Source organism: Giraffa tippelskirchi, chromosome 6 (genome assembly GCF_054371585.1).
Source record: "Giraffa tippelskirchi isolate mGirTip1 chromosome 6, T2T-mGirTip1v1.2.pri, whole genome shotgun sequence".
Classification (NCBI taxonomy): Eukaryota; Metazoa; Chordata; class Mammalia; order Artiodactyla; family Giraffidae; genus Giraffa; species Giraffa tippelskirchi.
Genome location: NC_137280.1, coordinates 151,427,678 through 151,448,574, shown reverse-complemented (window position 1 = coordinate 151,448,574; position 20,897 = coordinate 151,427,678). Strand labels below are relative to the sequence as shown.

At 43.1% G+C, this 20,897-nt stretch overlaps 1 protein-coding gene across 3 annotated transcripts in view; it reads right to left on the bottom strand.

The window, feature by feature from the left end:
• TENM2 (teneurin transmembrane protein 2) overlaps window positions 1-20,897 on the bottom strand; it is a 1,754,865-nt gene that overhangs the window by 69,995 nt on the left and 1,663,973 nt on the right. For 2 of the 3 annotated variants that reach the window (XM_081504402.1, XM_081504401.1), the window contains 4 exons: window positions 18,942-19,203; window positions 17,898-18,165; window positions 10,616-10,759; window positions 9,706-9,955 (listed from right to left, as the gene is read on the bottom strand). In XM_081504402.1, the coding sequence (XP_081360528.1) occupies window positions 9,706-9,955; window positions 10,616-10,759; window positions 17,898-18,165; window positions 18,942-19,203 (924 nt within the window). Of the gene's footprint in view, window positions 1-1,863; window positions 1,885-9,705; window positions 9,956-10,615; window positions 10,760-17,897; window positions 18,166-18,941; window positions 19,204-20,897 lie in introns of all 3 variants that reach the window. The other variant, XM_081504400.1, reaches the window with a different exon arrangement.

The window sequence follows — 20,897 nt, the reverse complement described above, 5'->3', positions numbered from 1 at the left end:
TGCTGATTTAAGTAAGAAAAGAACTAGAAAGCTATTTTTAGGAACAGTTCACACGTCGATACCATCTTAATTCCAGCTTCTCCTCAGGTGGCTGTTAAGACCCATAACTGAACTAGAAGTCAAAGGCTTTCTAAAATTCCAGCCTAGATGATGAACCTGGGAGAGTAGGCTACCTGGATTCCTTTCCTTCCTTCATTATTCCTTTTATTTATTATTTAGTTTTGGCTATTAAGTCTTAAGATACTATCTATACAGGCAAAACAAATAAGAGCAGAAAGGGAAAAATTCATGGCGGTTTTTAATTAGATGCTGTACTTTGTTACTGGCCTTGGAGGAACTAGTGCCATCCTCGGAAGAACGGGGCATTGCACGTTTGTGCCTATCTTATGAACAGTATAATTAATTCTGGACTTTCTAGGGAGCCCGATTCAAGGAGGCTTTCAAAATTTCTGGCAGAAGAGCAGCCAGTTGAGGGTACGGGGTCAATTCCTACTGGGAGCCCATTCTTCCCCATGGCCTCATACTCATTCTAATCGAGATGCTTACAGAGGAGCTCAGGTAGATGGGCAGCCATGCTTTCACACTGGGGCTATGGTGAAGGTCAAATGGCGTATGGAAATTTGAGGGGGTGTCCTTCCACAGTGTTGCTGCTTTTTAAAAAATTTGGACCAACTAGGGTGTCTATAACCAGCCAATTTTGGCAGTGCCTGAGATGGAGGAGGCAGAGGACTCCTACATGTGGCTTTTACACTGACTTTGATGATCTTGTACAACGTAACTCTACTCTTTGCCTGTGTGTGTGCTCAGTCGCTCAGTCATGTCCGACTCTTTGCAACCCTATGGACTGTAGCCTGCCAGGTTCCTCTGTCCATGGGATTTCCCAGGCAAGAATACTGGACTGGGTTGCCATTTCCTCCTCTAGGGGATCTTCCCAACCCAGGGATCGAACCTGCACCTTATGCATCTCCTGCATCTCCTGCATTGGCAGGAGGATTCTTTACCACTGAGCCACCTGGGAAGTCCCACTCTTTACTTGATTTTGACCTAACATGATGCAGAAGCTTCTGCCAACATTTCATTTCAAGGACTAAGGAGAAGAATTCTCTCGAGTATTAAAATGCACTGCCTTTTCTTCTCCTCTTCCAAGTAAAAATAAGGTCACTTTTCTGATGTTTTAGTGCAACCCGAAGTTTTCCTAACTTTGTAACAGGAAGCTCCTCAGAGTACTATGCACGTAGATATGAACCATACCAGTATGGTTTTAAGTGATAACCTCAGAGCAGCTGAATGACAAAGGGTATTTAGATAAAAAGTACTTGGTCCATACCCCTCATACTACTTAAAAGTGATTGAATTTTATGAAAAGTCCCAGTGCATCTGACTATTGGATTCATTTTGACCAGCAGATTGGCAATTAACTTGTTTTTTTTTTTAAGTGACTATACATTCAGGGGAAGAAAATCATTAATGAGTTGAAAATGAGTTTTTGACCTGTTTCCAGTTCATTAAAGCTTTTGTGAACCCAGTCCAGCATTTACAAAGCCAGAAGTTTGCCTCAACTGTTTAGCCCAATTATGGACAGCAATGAGCAGTCGGGGTAAAAGTTCGCTGAGGGTTCATTATCTCACACTTGCATCTTCCGAAAATTCTAATTACTGTCAGCTTATTTGGTTCTTTTTTGACTGCATTTCATAATTGCTAAAGCTTATCATATCCACAACACACAATTAGCACATAAAAAAGTTACTATATTTGGCACATAAAAATATACAACATTACATAAGAAAGCACAAAAACAAAACGCAAACACAAGGAAGCAAACGAACCATATCAAATTATATGGGAAAGAGTTCTTCATCTTACCTATGTTTAAACTCTTTATTTCTTTATAGAAAGAAAACAGAAGGAAAAAGAACAAACAGTTAGCAGAAGAATTGATGATAAAGCAAACATAACATTTTCGTTTCTTGTATAAAGGGCCCCCGCCAAAGGCAGTCTTTTTCCTTTTTTCCCCTTCTAGCTGACAGCTCCTGGTACAATTACAGAAATGAGTCCTCTACATACAAATAAGTTCCATTCCAAGAGCTTGTTTGTAAGTCCAATTTGTTAGTAAAGTCCAACAAAGTCTTGGTATCCAACTAACACAATCGGCTATATAGTACTGTACTGTAATAGGTTTCTAATACTGTTTGCACAAATGATACATAAAAAACAAACACAAAAATGAAGAAACCATTTTTAATGTTACAGTATTAGTACCTTGAAAAGTACAGTAGTTCAACAGCTGGTCTACAGGGACTGGCATGAAGTGGACAGGCAAGAAGAGTTTGGAAGAAGGGAGAAGAGGTGGGAGATGACAGAGCTGAAGGATCATTAGCAGTAGGAGATGGAGGGCAAGCTGCAATTTCACTTATGCCTTAGGTGACTGGGCCAGGGTACAGTTTGCCTCTTTGAAAGTTTGCAACTTGAAGGTTCATATGTAGGAGACTTACTGTATTTGGGAAGCTCCTCTAGTTTCAGATTCTTCCCAGCCACTGGAAAATCTAGACAAGAATGCTTACAGTCTCTGACCAGCAGTGTGGCTTTACGTGCGCCAGGTGAAACAGCCTAATGCAGGGGTGGCACACAGGTGAACTCTCGGGTGCCAACCTATCCACTGGTACTGGCAGCTGGGAGGGCAGGAGGGGAGGATTCTGAAGCCACATTCAAGCTCATCTACAGCACAGAGTGCTGCAGTTATTTGGGACATCTGCCTTGGGTGTAGGAGGGAGCCTGGAGACACTGTGCCACCTACTTGCCATTGGTGCATCACAGAATCAGGGAGAGAGGGACTCTGCCCCCAGGAGAGAGCCCCTGCCCCAGGCAATTGCATCTGCCAAATACTGTTGAGACCCCGAGAGTCTCCACCATTTGCTCACCCTGCTCCATGTCCCCTCCCCGTCTGACTCCCATGTGTGTGCCCCCCGCCTAGTCTGCACTCTTCCTTACAGATAACACTCATCAAGGAACTCACAGGTGATGCTATCCTCTCATAATTGGAGCCAAAGACTCCAGTGAACATTCTTTTTCAGAAAGCTAGTGAATGTTTTGCTTCTTTTTTCTTTTAAAAGTGAAAATACGAGGACTTTCCAGTGGCTAAGATTCTGAGCTCCTAATGCCAAGGGCTTGAGTTCCATCCCTGGTCAGGGAACTAGATCCCACATGCCTCAACTAAAGATACCACATGCCACCATGAAGATCAAAGATCCCACCTGCCATAACCAAGACCTGGCACAGCCAAGTGGAAAAAAAAATTCTTAAAAAAAAGAGTGAAAATATATGTCAGGTTCAACAGAAGAGCGGCTGAATTTTAACAGCATTAAGAAGAGGAGGAGAGAGACTAGGGCCTCAAACAGAGTAGTACTCCCCATTTCTGAGGTTTCCTGGCCACTGTGGAAGGAACCCCTGACCCCTCTTCCCCTTCCAGCTAAGGGAGGAGGCTTCAGGGAAGGAACAAAGAGGGTTGAATGCCCTGATTCTTGTCTGGGTGCAGCTCAGGCCTTTGCCGGGGGCCATCATTAGTGGTGGGTTTGCACAGGGATTACATTTTTATATTTTATTCCAACATGTTAGTTTTCGCAAAAGAAAAAAAAGTTAATTAAATGATGCTGATAACTCTTGAGCTCTGACTGACATAGTGCAATTTAAGATTCATTCCGCAAAGCCTGGTGTGTCAGGGTGGCAGCCGGGAATTCTCGCATCTATTTTATATTGCTTAATGAAAGTGAAATGTTATCTGCCACCAGTGGTAGTCATATTTGGCTCTTAATTATTACAATATCAATTTCACTTTTTTAAAGTTAAGATTTTGTGAAAAGACTGTTTGGGATTTGGGTCTGTAGACCTGACCTACTTCTTTGCTAAGAACAGCTGCTTTAAGTTGATTAATATAATATCTATGTTGGGGGAAGGAGAAGGCAGTGGGGACTCAGTCACTGAGAATGCAGAGTCCGAATGATTGTATGGATCTGAGTTTTGGACAAAGGCTGAGGTCACGGCTATTCCAGTCCAGGGCCATTAGCAAAGTGGGTGTTTAGGAGCAACAAACCCAAATAACAGCACCACTGAGTCAATCTACGTACATGTGCGTAGGTGCCCTGCTTACAAGAGACAGGCCTAGTCTTCGTGTCCATGGCCTCAGGACACCAACCCTCTGAGGAAAGGGTTGTCTCCAATTCAAGAATTGAGATGGATTAGTTCTCCACACTGTGGAGTTTCAATGACTCCCCTGCAAAGTCTTCAGGGTCTCTCCAAGCCTTCTCCGCTTGTCTCAGGGATCGCTCTGTAGGCTGTCTTGTGATTTATGTGTGTGTGCTTATCTTCCTTGATCCACAGCAACAGAAGTGAGTAAGTATATCTGGACATGACTGACTTATCTCTGTGTGGCTGATTCTTAGTAGAGAGCCCTGGAGAGAGCGAGGGCTGGAAAAATGGGTTCTTGAGCAGAGGAAGGAAGCAATGGGCTGCTTCCCTTCATGCTGGAAGATCTGCCTTGGACGAGTTCCAATCCCTGAGAATCACAAAGCTGCCATCAGCGGAGACTGTAGTCTCTTTCTATTCCAATTCTATCAGTCTGTGGCACCGAATAGGTGGGTGTGGGGTGGCCAGAGTTTTTGTTTACATGTTTTACTTCTTAAAAAAAAGTGAATTGGGATACATTTAGTTTAGTTTAGGGGGATGTGCTTCTGTGGCTCAGACATAGCCCTTCCACTATCTTTTAGATGACAGTGGTATGCATGGCTTTAAGGAATGCACCTGCCCTATTATACCAACTCACCTAACATCATTGCAGGAGATAGAATGTCCAGTGGAGAAGTCATATATCATGGAAGTGCAATGGTTAATTAACAAACTTTAGGTTATTTGTCTGGATTTTGTTATATCTGCACTAATTGCCAGCTTTTCTAAATTTGTCATTTGTTTTGGGTTCTTTTCTTATTTTAAATGGTAGACAGTTTCATTCTAAAAACTGCATTAAGATTCAGACCCCATGAAACCTGGATCTGTCCTTGGTAAAAAGAGCTTTGAAAACAGTGCCAAGAACTGTCTAAAATTTTGTGGGAATATTGTTGTCATTGTTACTCTGGGTAGGTGCTGTGTTATACTTTGTTTTCTGATCTCCATGTTTATACCCTGTCTAGACAGAGAAAGCATTTCCCCCCCTGACTACAATCTCATTCTTCTCCCTAACGTTCTATGTTGGCATTAAGCAGGGTCTGTTGGAGGTGAACTCTCAGGCAAAGCTGGCCTTTGGTGAAGCCTCCTTTCAATTTCTGCTGCCCTTACCCACCCTCCTAGGTTCCTACTTTCTGGCATCTCGTCCCTCTGCAGCATTCACACGCCTGGGCAGGACAGTCCCCTCCCCTAAACATCTTCCCTGGTGCCGTGATGCTGCTGACCCTCCCCACCAGCATCATCAGAATCTCAGCATGGGGAAGTGTTTCAGTTGGAAAAAAGCATAGCTCTTATCACAATGTAATCTTATAACGGGAAAAAGAAAAAGAAGTTTAGAATTGCAAACATGAAGGAAAGTGTGAGATTCTTATGTTTATGGAAAGGGGCCAAGTCAAGAAAAGGCAGAGAGACACTGTCCCATCCATTATCATTTCCTGCCTCATACTGGGGTTCAGGTCCAGAAATATTCTCAAACGGGGAAGACAGGAAAGCTTGTTTGTTGACAGAACTTCACCCTAAGATGTGAGTGACTGGCAGATACACTCTACTCCACAGGCCTGGGTTTTCTAAGAACCACCTGAAGAGGATAATTGTTGAAAGAAGGGAAATGGGCTCCCAGAGCCCAAAGCAGGTTATCAGGCTTTTTGGGGATGTGGGTATTGAAAATGTCTTGAATGCTGGTGGAATTAGAGCAGGCAGGTGATAACTGGTTTACATAAGAAGGCGGCTTCTTCCAGCATCGCTTTTTCAAGTGTGTAGAACTCTGCTCCTACACGTTTGGGATAGGCAAAGGAAGAAGTGAGGGAGAAGGAGAGTGAACACTGAAATAAAATTAGGGTTTGGAGGCTCAGCTCTGGGATGGGCACCAACTCCCAAAATTGGATCATTCGGCTGCCAACTCACAATGGAGAAAAGACAGAAGCACGACAGGTCTCTCCCCATCGCCCCCTCCCTTTGCTGGTTCCTGTTTTGAAGAGAGGGGATTGACAGCTCTTTGTTTTCAGGTATGTGGTGGGAAGCAAAGAAGAATCAAACCAGTGTTCTTGTTAAAGCTTAACTTCTAATCGTCTGGATACCTGGCTGATGAAATAAGAGCAAGTCTAAAGGTGGTTACAAAGGAAAAAAAAAAAAAAATCACACAGCTGTCAAGGGAAATTGACAGTTACACTCCCTCCAGCTGTCTTCAATGTTACCACGTGGGCCCTTCACTTGTACCATTGATGTTGTGGCCCCTGCAACTTGAGAGATGTGGAATCAGGGACAAACTCCAGCCAAAGAGAGGATGCTGGGCTTTATTAACTTTTAACTCAAGGAGCACGTCTCAAGCCCCTCCTGTGGGCCAGGCACCTCTCTGGGCATCAAGGGCAAAGATGTCAAAGGTGCTGGCTCTATAGACGTTCAAACCCGGGGGCCCTACAGACTTGCATAAATAGCTGAAAAACACGACAGTCCCATGGTGTCACCTTTGTGGAAAATGAGAGTTAAATGGCTCAGGGGAGGGAGGGAATTTTTTCTGCTGGAGAGCCCAGGCTTCACGGAAGAGGAGGCCTTCAAACTCCATCTCTAAAGGGGAACCTGATGCGGGAGACGAGGCGGAGAAGGTATTTTAAGTGGAGCAGGCAGCACGAGTCAAGGCGTGGAGGCGGGGAAGTGGCAGGCGGGTGCTGACAGGGCTCTGAGCGGGAAGAGCGTGACAAAGGAGCAGGAGCCAGATGTGGAGGGTGACACACGCCAGATGCAGACATGCAGCCCTTCGGGGCAGGCCCGGTACTCCCTGCACTGCCTTCCCTGCCTCCTTTCCTGACTCTCCACTGCCCATGGGATGCCTACGAAGATGTTCTACTAGAATACCAAAGGAAATAAACAACCTGGGAAAAGGACCCAGTTGGGGAGCGCTAAGGAGGTGGCATGTCTCACTGTCAGCGTGACCTTCTGAAGATTATCCAGCCTCTTCCATTTGGCCTCCCCCTCCCTCTCACTATTTATCTTCTGGTCATTACACCCTCTACCCCACGTCCCCCGCCCCACTGCGTTTCTCTGATGGTTGGTTGGTGGCTCTTCTAGAACACTCAGCTTGAACTGCTTTTCCTCTTCCAGGTGCCCATATCTCGTCCTCGAACGGGTGCTCTTTAAGCCTGGGTTTCATCCCCTTTGGGACCCAGCTCAGGGTCTGGCTCACCCTTATGCTCAGTAAACGCCTCCAAGATCCCCGATCATTGTAACACTGAGGCAGTCACCTTCTTGGGGTGGAGTTGGGTTGTATTCTCTTCTTCTACCCACTCCCCACAAATGCCTGGCACAGTCTCAGCCCCCTAGAACACCAGCAGCACTTGCTGGTGGTCAGAGCACTGACCTCCCTCTCAGAAAGACCTCAGAGACACAGAATGCAGGGGCAGCCTGTGGCTTCTTCCAAGTCCTTCCCTTGGCAGCTGAGGCTGCCTCAGAAAATACCACCGCCCACTTGGCTGCTCAGATCAAAATCTTAGCATGACCTTTGATTCTTTTCTCTCTCTCTGGTTCTCCCCACCCCAATTTCTGAAAATAGTCTACTGACATTTCCTATGAGATTTACCCTGAAAATGTGTTTCAATTGGAAGCTCCCCATCCCCCTGGCTGCCACCCTAATCCATGTCACCATCACTCAGATCCTGAACAATAGCTACAGCCTCCCTATTGTCTCGAACTCCTACAGTCCATTCCTCACCTGATAGCCAGAGTCATCTGTAAAAAAACGCAAATCAGACCATGTCAGCTCCACCCCTCTTCTACTTCAACCTCCCATGGCTGTGCATTGCATAACGAAAAAGAGTATGAAAAAGCATCTATATGTATGTATAACTGAATCACACTGCTATACAGCAGAAATGAATACAACACGGTACATCACCTATCTTCAATAAAATAAATTAAAAAGAATATGATCCACAAGTGTAGACACGGTCATTCTGATCTTGAAGCACTGGTTCCCTACCTACCTCTCTGCTCTCCTCTGAGACACTCTCCCCTGAGCTCCTCACCCTCCTGGATTTCTATCAGTCCCATAAATAAGCAGGTTATTTGCTGATACTGGTGCTTTTGCACAACGTTTCTCTGCCTGGGATACTCTTCCTTAGTAGTCCACATGGCTATCCTCATCATTCATGTCCCACCTCACGAATCACCTAATACAAGGGGTTTTTCTGAATACTTTATCTTATGTAGCTTTCTTCTCCCTCTTCCCCATCACCACAGTCCCTATTTCTCACTCTGTTAAGAGTTTCCTTAGAGCACTGAAGGCTACTTGAAAAATTTTTTTAAATTTGTCCACATGATTTAGTTTGAAGTTCCCTATCAGACCACCACCTTTGGCTGCCTGATGTGAAGAGCAGACACACTGGAAAAGACCAGCTGGGAAAGACTGAAGGCAGGAGGAGAAGGGGGCAACAGAGGTTGAGATGGTTGGATGGCATCATCAACTCAGTGGACGTAATTTTGAGCAAACTCTGGGAAGTGGTGAAGGACAGGAAAGCAGTCCATGGGGTCGCAAAGAGTCGGACACAACTTAGTGACTGAACAACAACAACAACAGACCACCAACATGACAGCTAGGGCTTTGCTTTTTCCATGTCCCCCCCCCCCCCCACTTCACTAGACAGTTCTGCACAGGTATATATTCACCAAGTATTTGTTGAATGAACTTTCTCCCTTATTTATAGACTGCATTTCTCCCTCTACTTATAGATGGATCCCGCTCTAGGTTTGAGGACCTGGAATCAACTTTCCCAAAAAGAGAGTTTCAAAGAGCTTTTGTCCAGAACAGAGACCTAGACTTTAGACTCAGGAGGAATCCCCTGGGGTGGTTGGAAGTTACCTAGCAAGGCCTACGCAGTAATTCTAAGTCAGATCTTAATAAATGTAAAAAAGATCTAGAAAATTCACAGAGAGCTAGCACACAGAAGTGCTCAATAGACATGTTTGAATTAATGAATGAACGTTAGTGGTTCTCAAACTTCGATGCATATCAGAATTTTCTACAGAGCCTGTCAAAGAGAGAGACACCTTGATGCTGCTCTAGACTTACTGAACCAATTCTCTGGGGGTGGGCTCTGGAAATCTGAATTGTTAAGACATGCCACTTTCGAAACTAGGGAAATGGACCATCAGCTTAGAGTAGTGGTTCTTTCACTGTTGGGTATGTATCAGGTTCTCTCGTGGAAGTTTTATAAAATATAGCTACCCAGGTTCCACCCCAAGCACAATGTCTGAAGGCTTTTGCCTTTGCTGTAAGGCAGGTGTCAACAACTGTATTAAATACATGGGTAGTGTTTTATCGCTACACCAAGGGTTTCCCCCAACCCTTATTCGACCCCAGGCCTGGGTTATCAACCCTCAGCCCATCACACCGAATGTGTATCCTCTGGAGAACCCCACACCTGGCCACCATTTACCCACGGAAGTTTTGTAGCAGCGGGAGCCACCGAGTAAAAGCAGGTTTTCCGTGCCGTCACTTACCGTAACTCCAAGATGCTGGTCACGTTCCGAGAGGGAAAGATGCGTCGGATGTAATTGAAGTCACCAACGAAGAGGCTCCCGTCGACTCCAACAGCCAGGGCGACTGGGGCGAGCAGCTTGTTGCCTTCAGCAAGGCCGTTGCAGCTGGGACAGGAGATGCTCCGCCGGCGGCCGTTGCCCATGATGCTGGTGATGATGGCGGGCTGCTGCGTCAGGAACTGGTTCTCCCCAGTACCCTTGTGCAGGATTCCTGGGGGGGTGGGCAGTAAGTTGGGATGGTTACTGCAGCCCTCTGGGGTGGACATGTCTATCAACTTAGTGAGGACGGGTGGAAGCCACAGAGGGAAGAGAAACAGTAGGAAACGTCAACTGTGGGGAGGTCCCCAATTTCCTCCCAACGCTGGCAGGTCTACAACAGGATGGGGAAACCCCAAGGCCACAGTCCGGGCTAAGAAAACATTTGCAGAGGTAATTGAAGAAGAATTGTGAGGGACACTAAGATGGATGGTCTGGGAAAACCAGCTCAACTGTCTTTGACATTTAGAAGGAGAAGGCGGAAAAACCTATGAGTGTTTTGGGCACTTGATGAAAAATAGATGCAAGAAGGGGATGGTGCTTTTGCTTAAATGTCAAGGCTGGAGAGAAGGTTCCAGAGGCAAGACTAGGTTGTATGCAGGAAAAGGAGATGTGCTCACATACCAATTTTTTTTTTTTTTAAGATTTTTTTTTGATGTAGGCCATTTTTAAAGTCTATTGAATTTGTTATAACATTGCTTCTGTTTTATGTCTTTTTTTTTTTTTTTTTTTGGCACCAAGGCATGTTGGATCTTAGCTCCCTGACCAGGAAACTGAGTTTGCATTGGAAAGTTAAGTCTTAACCATCAGATTGCCAGGGAGGTCTCCCACATACCACTTTTAACGTTGAGGATGTGGTGTTTGTCCAGGGACCAGCCACCGAGGTTGGAAGGGTCCAGCTCAAATCCTTGAAGGAGGGCAGTCCTTTTCTCCCACAGGATGAGACTGGGGCAGGTCTCGTATTCAAAGCCGACTGACACTGAAAGATATAAGCGGGTGGGGCAGAGCGGGAGATGAGAGAGTTTACTTGATTACTCCAGAGCCCTCCAGCAGGAATAAGAAACTTGTGCTCACGGTAATACAGATTCAGTTCAAAAAACTCACTCAAAGAGGCAAGCTGATTGCTTTTCTCCTTGTGATTCCACACAATATTAAATTCAAATTTCAAGCTGAACTCAACCTTGAAACTTTACACAGTAGTAGTCTGTGGGGATGGAAAGACCTTTCCAACGAACAGCCGGCTTTTCAAAAATGACCCCAGTGATGGAGAGGGAAGAGATGAATCATTTAAAAACTGAATACAACGCTCCTTTAGAGATGGACAGGAGACCGTTTCCCTCAGCCTGCTGCTCACGGCATGCGTTCACTATATTCTGCGTTATTTATTTCCACTCACTAGGAGAAAGACCTATGGAAGCTTTGTGGCTCATTTATAAGGAGATTCTGGAGGCAACAGCTTGTGTTAGTTAAGGCACTTTGTACACTCACTCAGGATTCCAGAGGGTTCCAAGTGAGGCAGGCACGGGGACACAGCCTGCCAATTATGTGGCAATGCAGTGGGGAACAGAATCCAAAAACTATAAAAATCCTACATTTGCCACATGGACAAATAGGAGAGAGGGGTGGGAGATGAAGGACTTGAGTCCCAATTCTGTTACAGCTCACACTTCCTCGTGGTTCCATTTCCCCCATGTGTAAAACAGAGCAAGTGAAGCTTCAGTTTCTGAGAGATGTCGTGAGGATAGATGAGCCAAAACGCCGAGATGCCATACATTTTTAATTGGAACGCTGCTTTAGAAATATGAGGCATTGTTATTATTGCTGTTCCTACTACATTAAATTCTTAACTATGTGTGTCACCTTTGGGGATTCTCCTCTGCTTCTTTAAAATCCTGAGATATAGGAGTGTCAAGATGAACGAAAGATACATTCGATCTTTTTAAAAAAAGCCCCATGTATTTCCTGGCTTGTCCTCTGAAAATTCTAAGAAACAATGATCAACTCAGTAGCAAAGAGAATTGCTAGTGCTTGGTCTGTGGCCTTGAAATATTATTTCTCATTAAAAGGAATCAGGGCTCCTTGAAGACATGGCTGGGGCAAGAAATGAACAATAGAAGACCAGGCCATTTTTATCAGACCAGATAGGAAGGAAATAAAATCTACTAGGGCAATGGCAAAAGAATTTGGGAATCAGCTTGGAGAGACTTCTATTGACCAAAGATGAGACAATCTGACTCTTAGGAAAGACAATAACTTCAATGGATATATTAAGAGGTATTTCATCTTGTGAGTTTATAATGGTATTTAAAAATTGGATTTGCCACTGGTAGAGGATATTAGAGAGCCAACTTACAATGTTGAAAACTAGTAAACAAAGGGAAAGAATCAAGCATTTATCTTATTTAAACTGTACTTCAAATAACAAAGTAGTTAATGAGAAAGTATCTCTATAGAAAAGTATTCTGGCTAGTAAACAATAAAGAAGCAATGACATTATTAGAATATCATTTGGCAATCCCTAATGACCTGATGAATCTAGGTAATGAGCATCAATGCTGCAGAAAGCATAAAAGAATAGACAAGCTGACATTAGTCACCTCCTGATAGAAGACGAGAGCTCCACCTGTCTTTCTTAAAAAAAAAAAAGAATAAAATACCTAGAAATAAATTTAACCAAAGAGGCAAAAGACCTGTACACTGAAAACTCCAAGAAATTGACCAAATGGACCTATCACACATAGGACATTCTATTCAATAACACCAGAATACACATTCTTCTTAAGGGTACAAGGAACACTTTAGGTCACACGTTAGGCCACAAAACAAGTCTTAGCAAATTCAGGAAGATTAAAATCATATCAAGTATCTTCTCTAACCACAGTGGCATGAACCTAGAAATCAATAAGAAGAAAACTGGAAAATTAAAAAATACATGGAAATTAAAAAATGCTCTCCTGAATAACCAACAGATCAAAGAAGAAGTTAAAGGGGAAATAGAGAGAGACAGATTAAAATGGAAACACAAATACCAGAACTTCCAGGATGCATTAAAAGCAGTCTTAAGAGGAAAGTTCACAGCAGTAAACACCTGCATTAAGAAGGATCCCAAACGACAACCTAATTCTGTGTCTTAAGGAATTAGAAGAACAAACTGAACCTGAAGTTAGCAGAATAAAGGGACAAACACAGACTAGTGCATAAATGAGTCAAACAGAAAGCAGAAAACAGCAGACAAGATTAACCAAACCAAGAGTCAGTTCTGTGAAAAGTTAAACAAAGCTGAGAAATCTTTAATAAGACTAACTGTGGAAAAAAGAGACAGGACTCAAATCAACAAAATTAAAAAGGAAGGACACATTATAATTTACACTACAGTAATACAAAGGATCATAAGAAGCTCCTCTGGATAACTACACACCAATACACTGAACAATCTGGAAGAAATGGAAAAATTCTTAAAGGCATAACTTATCAAGGCTGCATCAGGAAGAAATAGAAAATCTGAACAACCAGTTACTAGTAAAGAGATTGAATCAGTAATCAAAAATCTCCCAGTGAAGAGAGGCTTAGGACTAGATGGTCTCACTGGTGAATTTCTCTAAACACTTTATGAAGAATAAACAGCAATCCTTTGCATATTGGGAACAATCAAAGTGTCCAGTGATGGATGAATGAATAAAGAAGCGGCAGGGTATACACACACATACACACAAAATGTAGTATATGTGTACATACACAATATTACTGAGTCATAAAGAACGGGAAATCCTACTATTTGCAATAACATGGATGGAACTTGAAGGCATTATGCTAAGTGAAATAAGTCAGACAGAGAAAAAGACATTACATGATCTCACTTATGTATGGAACCTAAAAAAAAATGAAACAAACTAGTAGAAAAAGGTCAGACTCGAGGTTCCCCGAGGCAGAGAGTGGGGAAAGGGGAAATTGGATGAAGGTGGTAAAAAGGTACAAATTTCCAGATATAAGATAAATAAGTACTAGAAAGAAAGCAAAAAAGTACTAGGAATGTAATGTATAACACGATGACTGTTGTTAACACAGCAGTATGATACACCAGAAAGTGGTTGAGAAAGCAAATCCTATGAATTCTCATCATAAAAAGAAAAAATTTCCCCTTTTCTTTCCTTTTTTGCTGTATCTTTATGAGAAGATAAATGTTGGCTGAATCTACTGTGCTTATCATTTCACAATACAAATAAATCAAATTATCATACTATATGTCTTACATAGTAATGTATGTCAATTATTTCTACAACTGAGGAAAAAAAATCCAGAGATGAAAGGGAAAACCATTGATTTAAATTTTTTAAGAGAACTCAGCTATTCCCTTCTTGGTATTTATCCAGAGAACACTAAGACATTAATTCAAAAAGATATATGCACCTCTATATTTATTGCAGTATTTACAATAGTTAAGATATAGAAACAGCCTAAGTGCCCACTGGTGGGTAAGTGAGTAAATAAATTGTGGTACATATAGACAGCGAAAATACTACTTAGCCATAAAAAGAATGAAATTCTGCCACCTGACAACATGGATGGACTTTGAAGGTATATCACGCTAAGTGAAACAAACCAAAAAGAGAAAGACAACATTCTGAATGATTTCACTCATATGTGGAATGTAAAAAAAACAAATGAACAAACAAAATAAAGCAAAAACAAATGCAAAGATACTGAGATCAGACTAGTGGTTCCCAGAGGGGAAGGGAGTTGAGGATGGGTCAAATGGGTGAAGGGGATCAATGGTATGGTGACAGGCAGTAACAAGATTTGTGGTGGTGATTACTTTGTAGTGTGTACAGAAGGTAAGTAATAATGCTGTATATCTGAAGCATATATAACAAAAAGATGAAATCAACCAGTTACAAAAGGTGGATCTTATGTGGATTCTGATTCAAGCAAATGAAGTACTTCTATTTTCAGATATTCATAAGGCAATTGAAATATTGAATGATGATTGGCTGTTTGATACAAAGAAATTCTTCTGTTTCCTTGTTGTAATGATGATATTGTCGTTATGCTTTCAAAGTGCTTTTTAGAGATACATTCTGATATATTATGAATGAAATGATATGACGTCTGGGACCTGCTTCAGAAAAATACAGGAGGCAGAGGAGTAGCTGAAGGTAAGGAAGAAACAAGAGTCAATGAGATGTGTTGATAAGGGTAGAAATCAGAGTACATGGGGTATGTTATAGTATTCAGTCTATTTTTTGATGTTAGCTATCATTTTGATATTGACTAAAGCCTGACACACTATTGATTAAATTAGCCACTGTTGACAATAAATGCACTGGTTGCTCCAATAACTTATTACTGTTCCGAAGAATAGCAAGGAGAGATAAGAAAGCCTTCCTCAGTGATCAATGCAAAGAAAGAGAGGAAAAGAACAGAATGGGAAAGACTAGAGGTCTCTTCAAAAAAAATTAGAGATACCAAGGGAACATTTCATGCAAAGATGAGCACAATAAAGGACAGAAATGGTATGGACCTAACAAGCAGAAGATATTAAGAAGAGGTGGCAAGAATACACAGAAGAACTATATAAAAAGGATCTTCATAATCCAGATAACCACAATGGTGTGATCACTCACCTAAAGCCAGACATCCTGGAATGTGAAGTCAAGTGGGCCTTAGGAATTCCGGTTGCGCTATTTCAAATCCTAAAAGATGATCCTGTGAAAGTGCTGCACTCAATATGCCAGCAAATTTGGAAAACTCAGCAGTGGACACAGGACTGGAAAAGGTCAGTTTTCATTCCAATACTAAAGAAAGGCAATGACAAAGAATGCTCAAACTACTGCACAATTGCCCTCAACTCACACACTAGCAAAGTAACGCTCAAAATTCTCCAAGCCAGGCTTCAACAGTACATGAACTGTGAACTTTCAGATGTTCAAGCTGGATTTCAAAAAGGCAGAGGAACCAGAGATCAAATTGCCAACATCTGCTGGGTCACTGAAAAAGCAAGAGAGTTCCAGATAAACATCGACTTCTGCTTTATTGACTACACCAAAGCCTTTGACTGTGTCAGTCACAACAAACTGTGGAAAATTCTTCAAGAGATGGGAATACCAGACCTGCCTGACCTGCCTCCTGAGAAATCTGTATGCAGGTCAAGAAGCAACAGTTAGAACTAGACATGGAACAGCAGACTGGTTCCAAATCGGGAAAGGAGTACATCACGGCTGTATATTGTCACCCTGCTTATTTAACTCATATGCAGAGTACATCATGAGAAATTCTGGGCTGGATGAAGCACAAGCTGGAATCAAGATTGCCAGGAGAAATATCAATAACCTCAGATACTCAGATGACACCATCCTTATAGCAGAAAGTGAAGAAGAACTAAAGAGCCTCTTGATGAGAGTGAAAGAGGAGAGTGAAAATGTTGGCTTAAAACTCAACATTCAGAAAACTAAGATCATGGCATCTGGTCCCATCACTTCATGGCAAATAGGTGGGGAAACAATGGAAACAGTAAGAAACTTAATTTTTTTGGGCTCCAAAATCACTGCAGATGGTGAGTGCAGCCATGAAATTAAAAGGCACTTGCTCCTTGGAAGAAAAGCTATGACCAAGTTAGACAGCATATTAAAAAGCAGAGACATTACTTTGCCAGCAAAGTCCTTCTGGTTTTTCCAGTAGTCATGTAGGGATGTCAGAGTTGGACTACAAAGAAAGCTGAGCACCAAAGAATTGATGCTTTTGAACTGTGGTGTTGGAGAAGACTCTTGAGAGTCCCTTGGACTGCAAGGAGATCCAACTAGTTAATCTTAAAGGAAATCAGTTCTGAATATTCCTTGGAAGGACTGATGCTGAAGCTGAAGCTCCAGTACTTTGACTACCTAATGCGAAGAACCAACTCATCTGAAAAACCCCTGATGGTGGGAAAGATTGAAGGTGGGAGGAGAAGGGGATGACAGAAGACGAGATGGTTGGATGGCATTGCCGACGTGATGGACATGAGTTTGAATAGGCTCCAGGAGTTGGTGATGGACAGGGAAACCTAGCGTGCTGCAGTCTGTGGGGTTACAAAGAGACACAACTGAGCGACTGAACTGAACTGAACCACCCACTGACGAAGCAGACCACAAGGGCCATATTCTGAGCATGTGTAACCTGCTAGGAGTGTGTCTTTAGGTAGCTTGCTTACCCTGCCCTCCTGTCCCATCTAGACAATGGGGATTATGAGAGTGCCTTCTTGACAGCGTTAGTGAGAGGTCACCCAAGACAAAAGATTTAGCACAAAGCTCTGCATAAAGGGATTGTCTGATAAACACTGGAGGCCAGTTACAGTGAACATTTCTGAGTTTGCTGGTTTCTTATTTTGGTAAACTTATTGCAGTTCTTGAAAACCTCAAGCCTATTAGTGAAGAATATACAGGATTCTGGATTTTAATTAATCCCAGACAGCTTTCTACAAGTAAGAAAATACACTGGGTAGGTTGATATGAATACACAGCTCACAGTTCTTCAAAGACTGATAATGGTAGGACCCTCCTCTCACGGTGGTCTTTCTTAAGTAGGGAGTCACATGATTCCTTCAGAGGCAAAGCCTGGAACAGAGTGTGTGGCTTGCAGATACCCTCTGGCTCCATCCTCTGGTCATCTAGGTGCGTTCTGTGCCACTCTGGAACACCATCCAGCCCCTGCCCACCTCTCTCCCCATCTCACACAGTCTCCCTGTCCACTACATTCCAGCCACGCTGGCCTATTTTTGTCTTTCAAAAACAGCTCTTCTCTTTGTCACAGGGTTCCTTTACCTTCATGTCTCTGTTCCACCTGCGGAGGAACCTCCCCTGAACACCCACTCATGGCTGCCCCTCCTTCCCAGTATACATCACTTATTTTTATTTTCATATTAGCATGTTTCACTGCTTGAAATTTTCTTGCCAGTCTATGTTTATCATCTCGATACTCGACTAGTATAGAAGGTCCATGGAAGATGACTCTTGTCTGTCTTATGGACCACTGCACTCCTAACTACTGGAATAGTGCTTGGCACATACTAGGAATTCAACAAATGCTTGTCAATTTAATGCACGCCTAAATCTAAGAGTCAATAAGTGGTTGAAATTGAAACATACCAACAGCATCAGAGAGTCCATAGACCCTTTGGCCGTAGGCATCTGTCTTGTCCCAGATGAAGGTGTAGGCCAGGTTGGGAGAGGCCTGGAATGACTTCTGGAAGAGGTGCCCCTCTACAGCTACCATGAGATGAACCTTGATGAGGTTCAGGGGCACTGTGGATTGGGTCATGGTGATCTTCAGCAGTGACTTGTAGCCTGCGGTCCTGGAGCTCAGGTAGCGAAGCTTCACGGTGGAACCAGGGAGCTCAATTTCTTCATGAAGAACCTGGAGGAGAGGAAACACAGGAAGAAACAGTGCATCAAACACACCCCAGTAGCTAGGCTGCTTGCAACCCATGGCTACCTGTCTGCTATCATCCTCGCCAAAGCATCCCACCTTACAGGGGTGGGGTGTAAGAACCACTTCCCATGGCTGAGGAGAGAGAAAAAAACCAACAACCACAACTTTATCCTGCACGATGGAGCGAAGGGGCTGAGGTTATGATTTTTGGATTAATAATTATTCTTGGTCACCGTTGTGTTTCTTTTTAAAACCACACTGTTGGCAAAAGATGTAAATAAGAACAGCAGGCTTTATTGCTAGTTGCATGCAAGGAGGCCACAAGAGGCTGTAATTATATGAACCTGCAACTTCCACTGACAATTGGTATAAAGCAACAGGGAAGCAATAATGTAATATGCCCTCTGTCGTAACACCGATGTAGATCATTAAAGCGTCTCTTATCATGTATCTCTGTGACTAACAGGAATAAAAAGCAATTTGCAGGTGGCGTGCACATATGTGTATCATTTTTATTCTATTAAAAGCTCCAGTGACTGCCAAAGTCTTGAACAACTATCTGGAAACATCTGGAATGTCCAGGAGAGATTCAGTTTTCTCTCCAGTGCCAATAAATTCTACTGTGTCCTTACTTTTTGTGCCTCCCCCTTAACAGTAGTTTCTGGCTTACCCCAGGAGAGAGAGATGGTGGGAGGAAGTCGGCCAGTGGGTTCGGGTCAGGGCAGGATCAAGAGTCCCACCCCAGTACCTGGAGCTCCTACCTGGGTCTCGGGCACAATGGGGTTCTGTCCTGGGGCGGCACTGAAGAAGGTGGACAATGGGGAGGAAATGATGATCGGATCCGGCCGGACAAAGCCACTGAGGTCACAGCTGGGGATGGAGTTCTCCTCTGTCTTCATCACCAGGGTGTCCATGGCGTAGAAGCTATTCCATGGCAGCCACACGGTGCGCTCCTGGCTCATGAATGGGGCCCGCTCAAAGTGCAGGGTCAAGGAGGCGCCACCATTGGCGATCAGGTCGAACCTGGAGAGGGGGCAGATGGGCTCAATGAGAGGGGCTGAACTCATCTGCAGACCAGGTGGGTGCTCTGACCTCCGTGCTGAGGGCAGCGGGAGGGGCAGAGCAGGCAGGAGGAGACAGTGGGCTTTGTTGGCAGATGGGCTGGGTGGGAGCCCAAACTCTACCACTTACTAGTTGTGTGACTGTGGGCAAGTTGCCGCAATTTCTTCATCTGTGAAATGGGAATAGTTATACCGACTTCACAGTGTGGCTGAGAGGATGAAATATCATCATGAATTCAGAGCAGACGTCAGCGGACTACACCCATGAGCTAAAGCCGGCCCATCACCTGTTTTGGTAAAAAGTTTTGTGGGAATCTTAGCCACGCCCATTCATTGACTTATTCTCTCCAGCCATTTCAGGGGTACAGTGGCAGAGCTGAGTAGTTGTAACAGGAACCAAATGGCATCTCAGCCTAAAACAGATACAACCTGGCCCTTTACAGAAAATGCTCCCTCACCTCTTGTATAAAGCATTTAGCATTGTGCTAGGCTAATAGGAGTACTTAGTGGAGTTACAATCATTTGAGCCTAGGCTCAGCAAAGCTTTCTTTTCATCAACCTGTGCTGTTTCTGACTTCTCTTTTTGGTTTCATAGAACTTTAACTTTTTTGAGATACCATTGACATACAACACTTTATCAGTTTCAGGTCTACAACATAATAATTCAATATTTTTATGTGTTGTGAAATGTTCACCACCATAAATCCATTCATCACCACACTCAGTTACAATTTCTTTTTTTCTTTTAAGATCTGTCTTAGCAACTTTCAACTATACAATATGGTATCATTAACTACAGTTACCACATTGTACATACATCCCAGGACTTTATTATTAGAAGTCTGTACTATTTAAAAAATTTTATTTTATATCGGAGTATAGCCGATTAACAATGTTGTGACAGTTTCAGGTGAACAATGAAGGGATTCAGCCATACATATACACGTATCCAATCTCCCCTAAATTCCCCTCCCATCTAGGCTGCCACATAACAGTAAGCACAGTTCCATGTGTTATACAGTAGGTCTTTGTTGGTTAAGAAGTTTCGACTTTTTAACCTCCTTCATCCATTTTGCCTTGTTTCTGATATATTTCTCCAGCACACAAATTTATTTGGCATTTGGAATGAAATGGTTCTTACTGTTTCTTATATTTTTGACAATTGTTCTTAAACTATATGCCTGCTTGTTCTTTCAGAGCTGGATGGAAATCTATTACTAGTGAAGTAAAACAAAGGTAGTTCTTCCCCAGTTAAAAGAAAAGAAAGTCAATGGAGAGAAGTCTCTCAATTTGACCTTTTACTCCTCCAATGGGATCTCAACTCTCTGTGGGCAGTGGTGCTCTCTTCCACACACTTCAGAATCCCCAGCACCTAGCAGAGTTCCTACAGTGCAGTAAAAACCCAATGAAAAAAAGGGGAGATATATGTATGTGTATAACTGATTCACTTTGCCATACTCCTGAAACTAATACAGTACTGTACATCAACTATACTCCAATAAAAATTTTAAAAAACTCAACGAAAATATACAGACTCTCTGATTTCACTCAATTTTGGTAATAGTTTTGGTGTTTGTGGCTCAGATGGTAAAGCGTCTGCCTACAACGCAGGAGACCCGGGTTCAATCTCTGCGTTGGGAAGATCTCCTGGAGAAG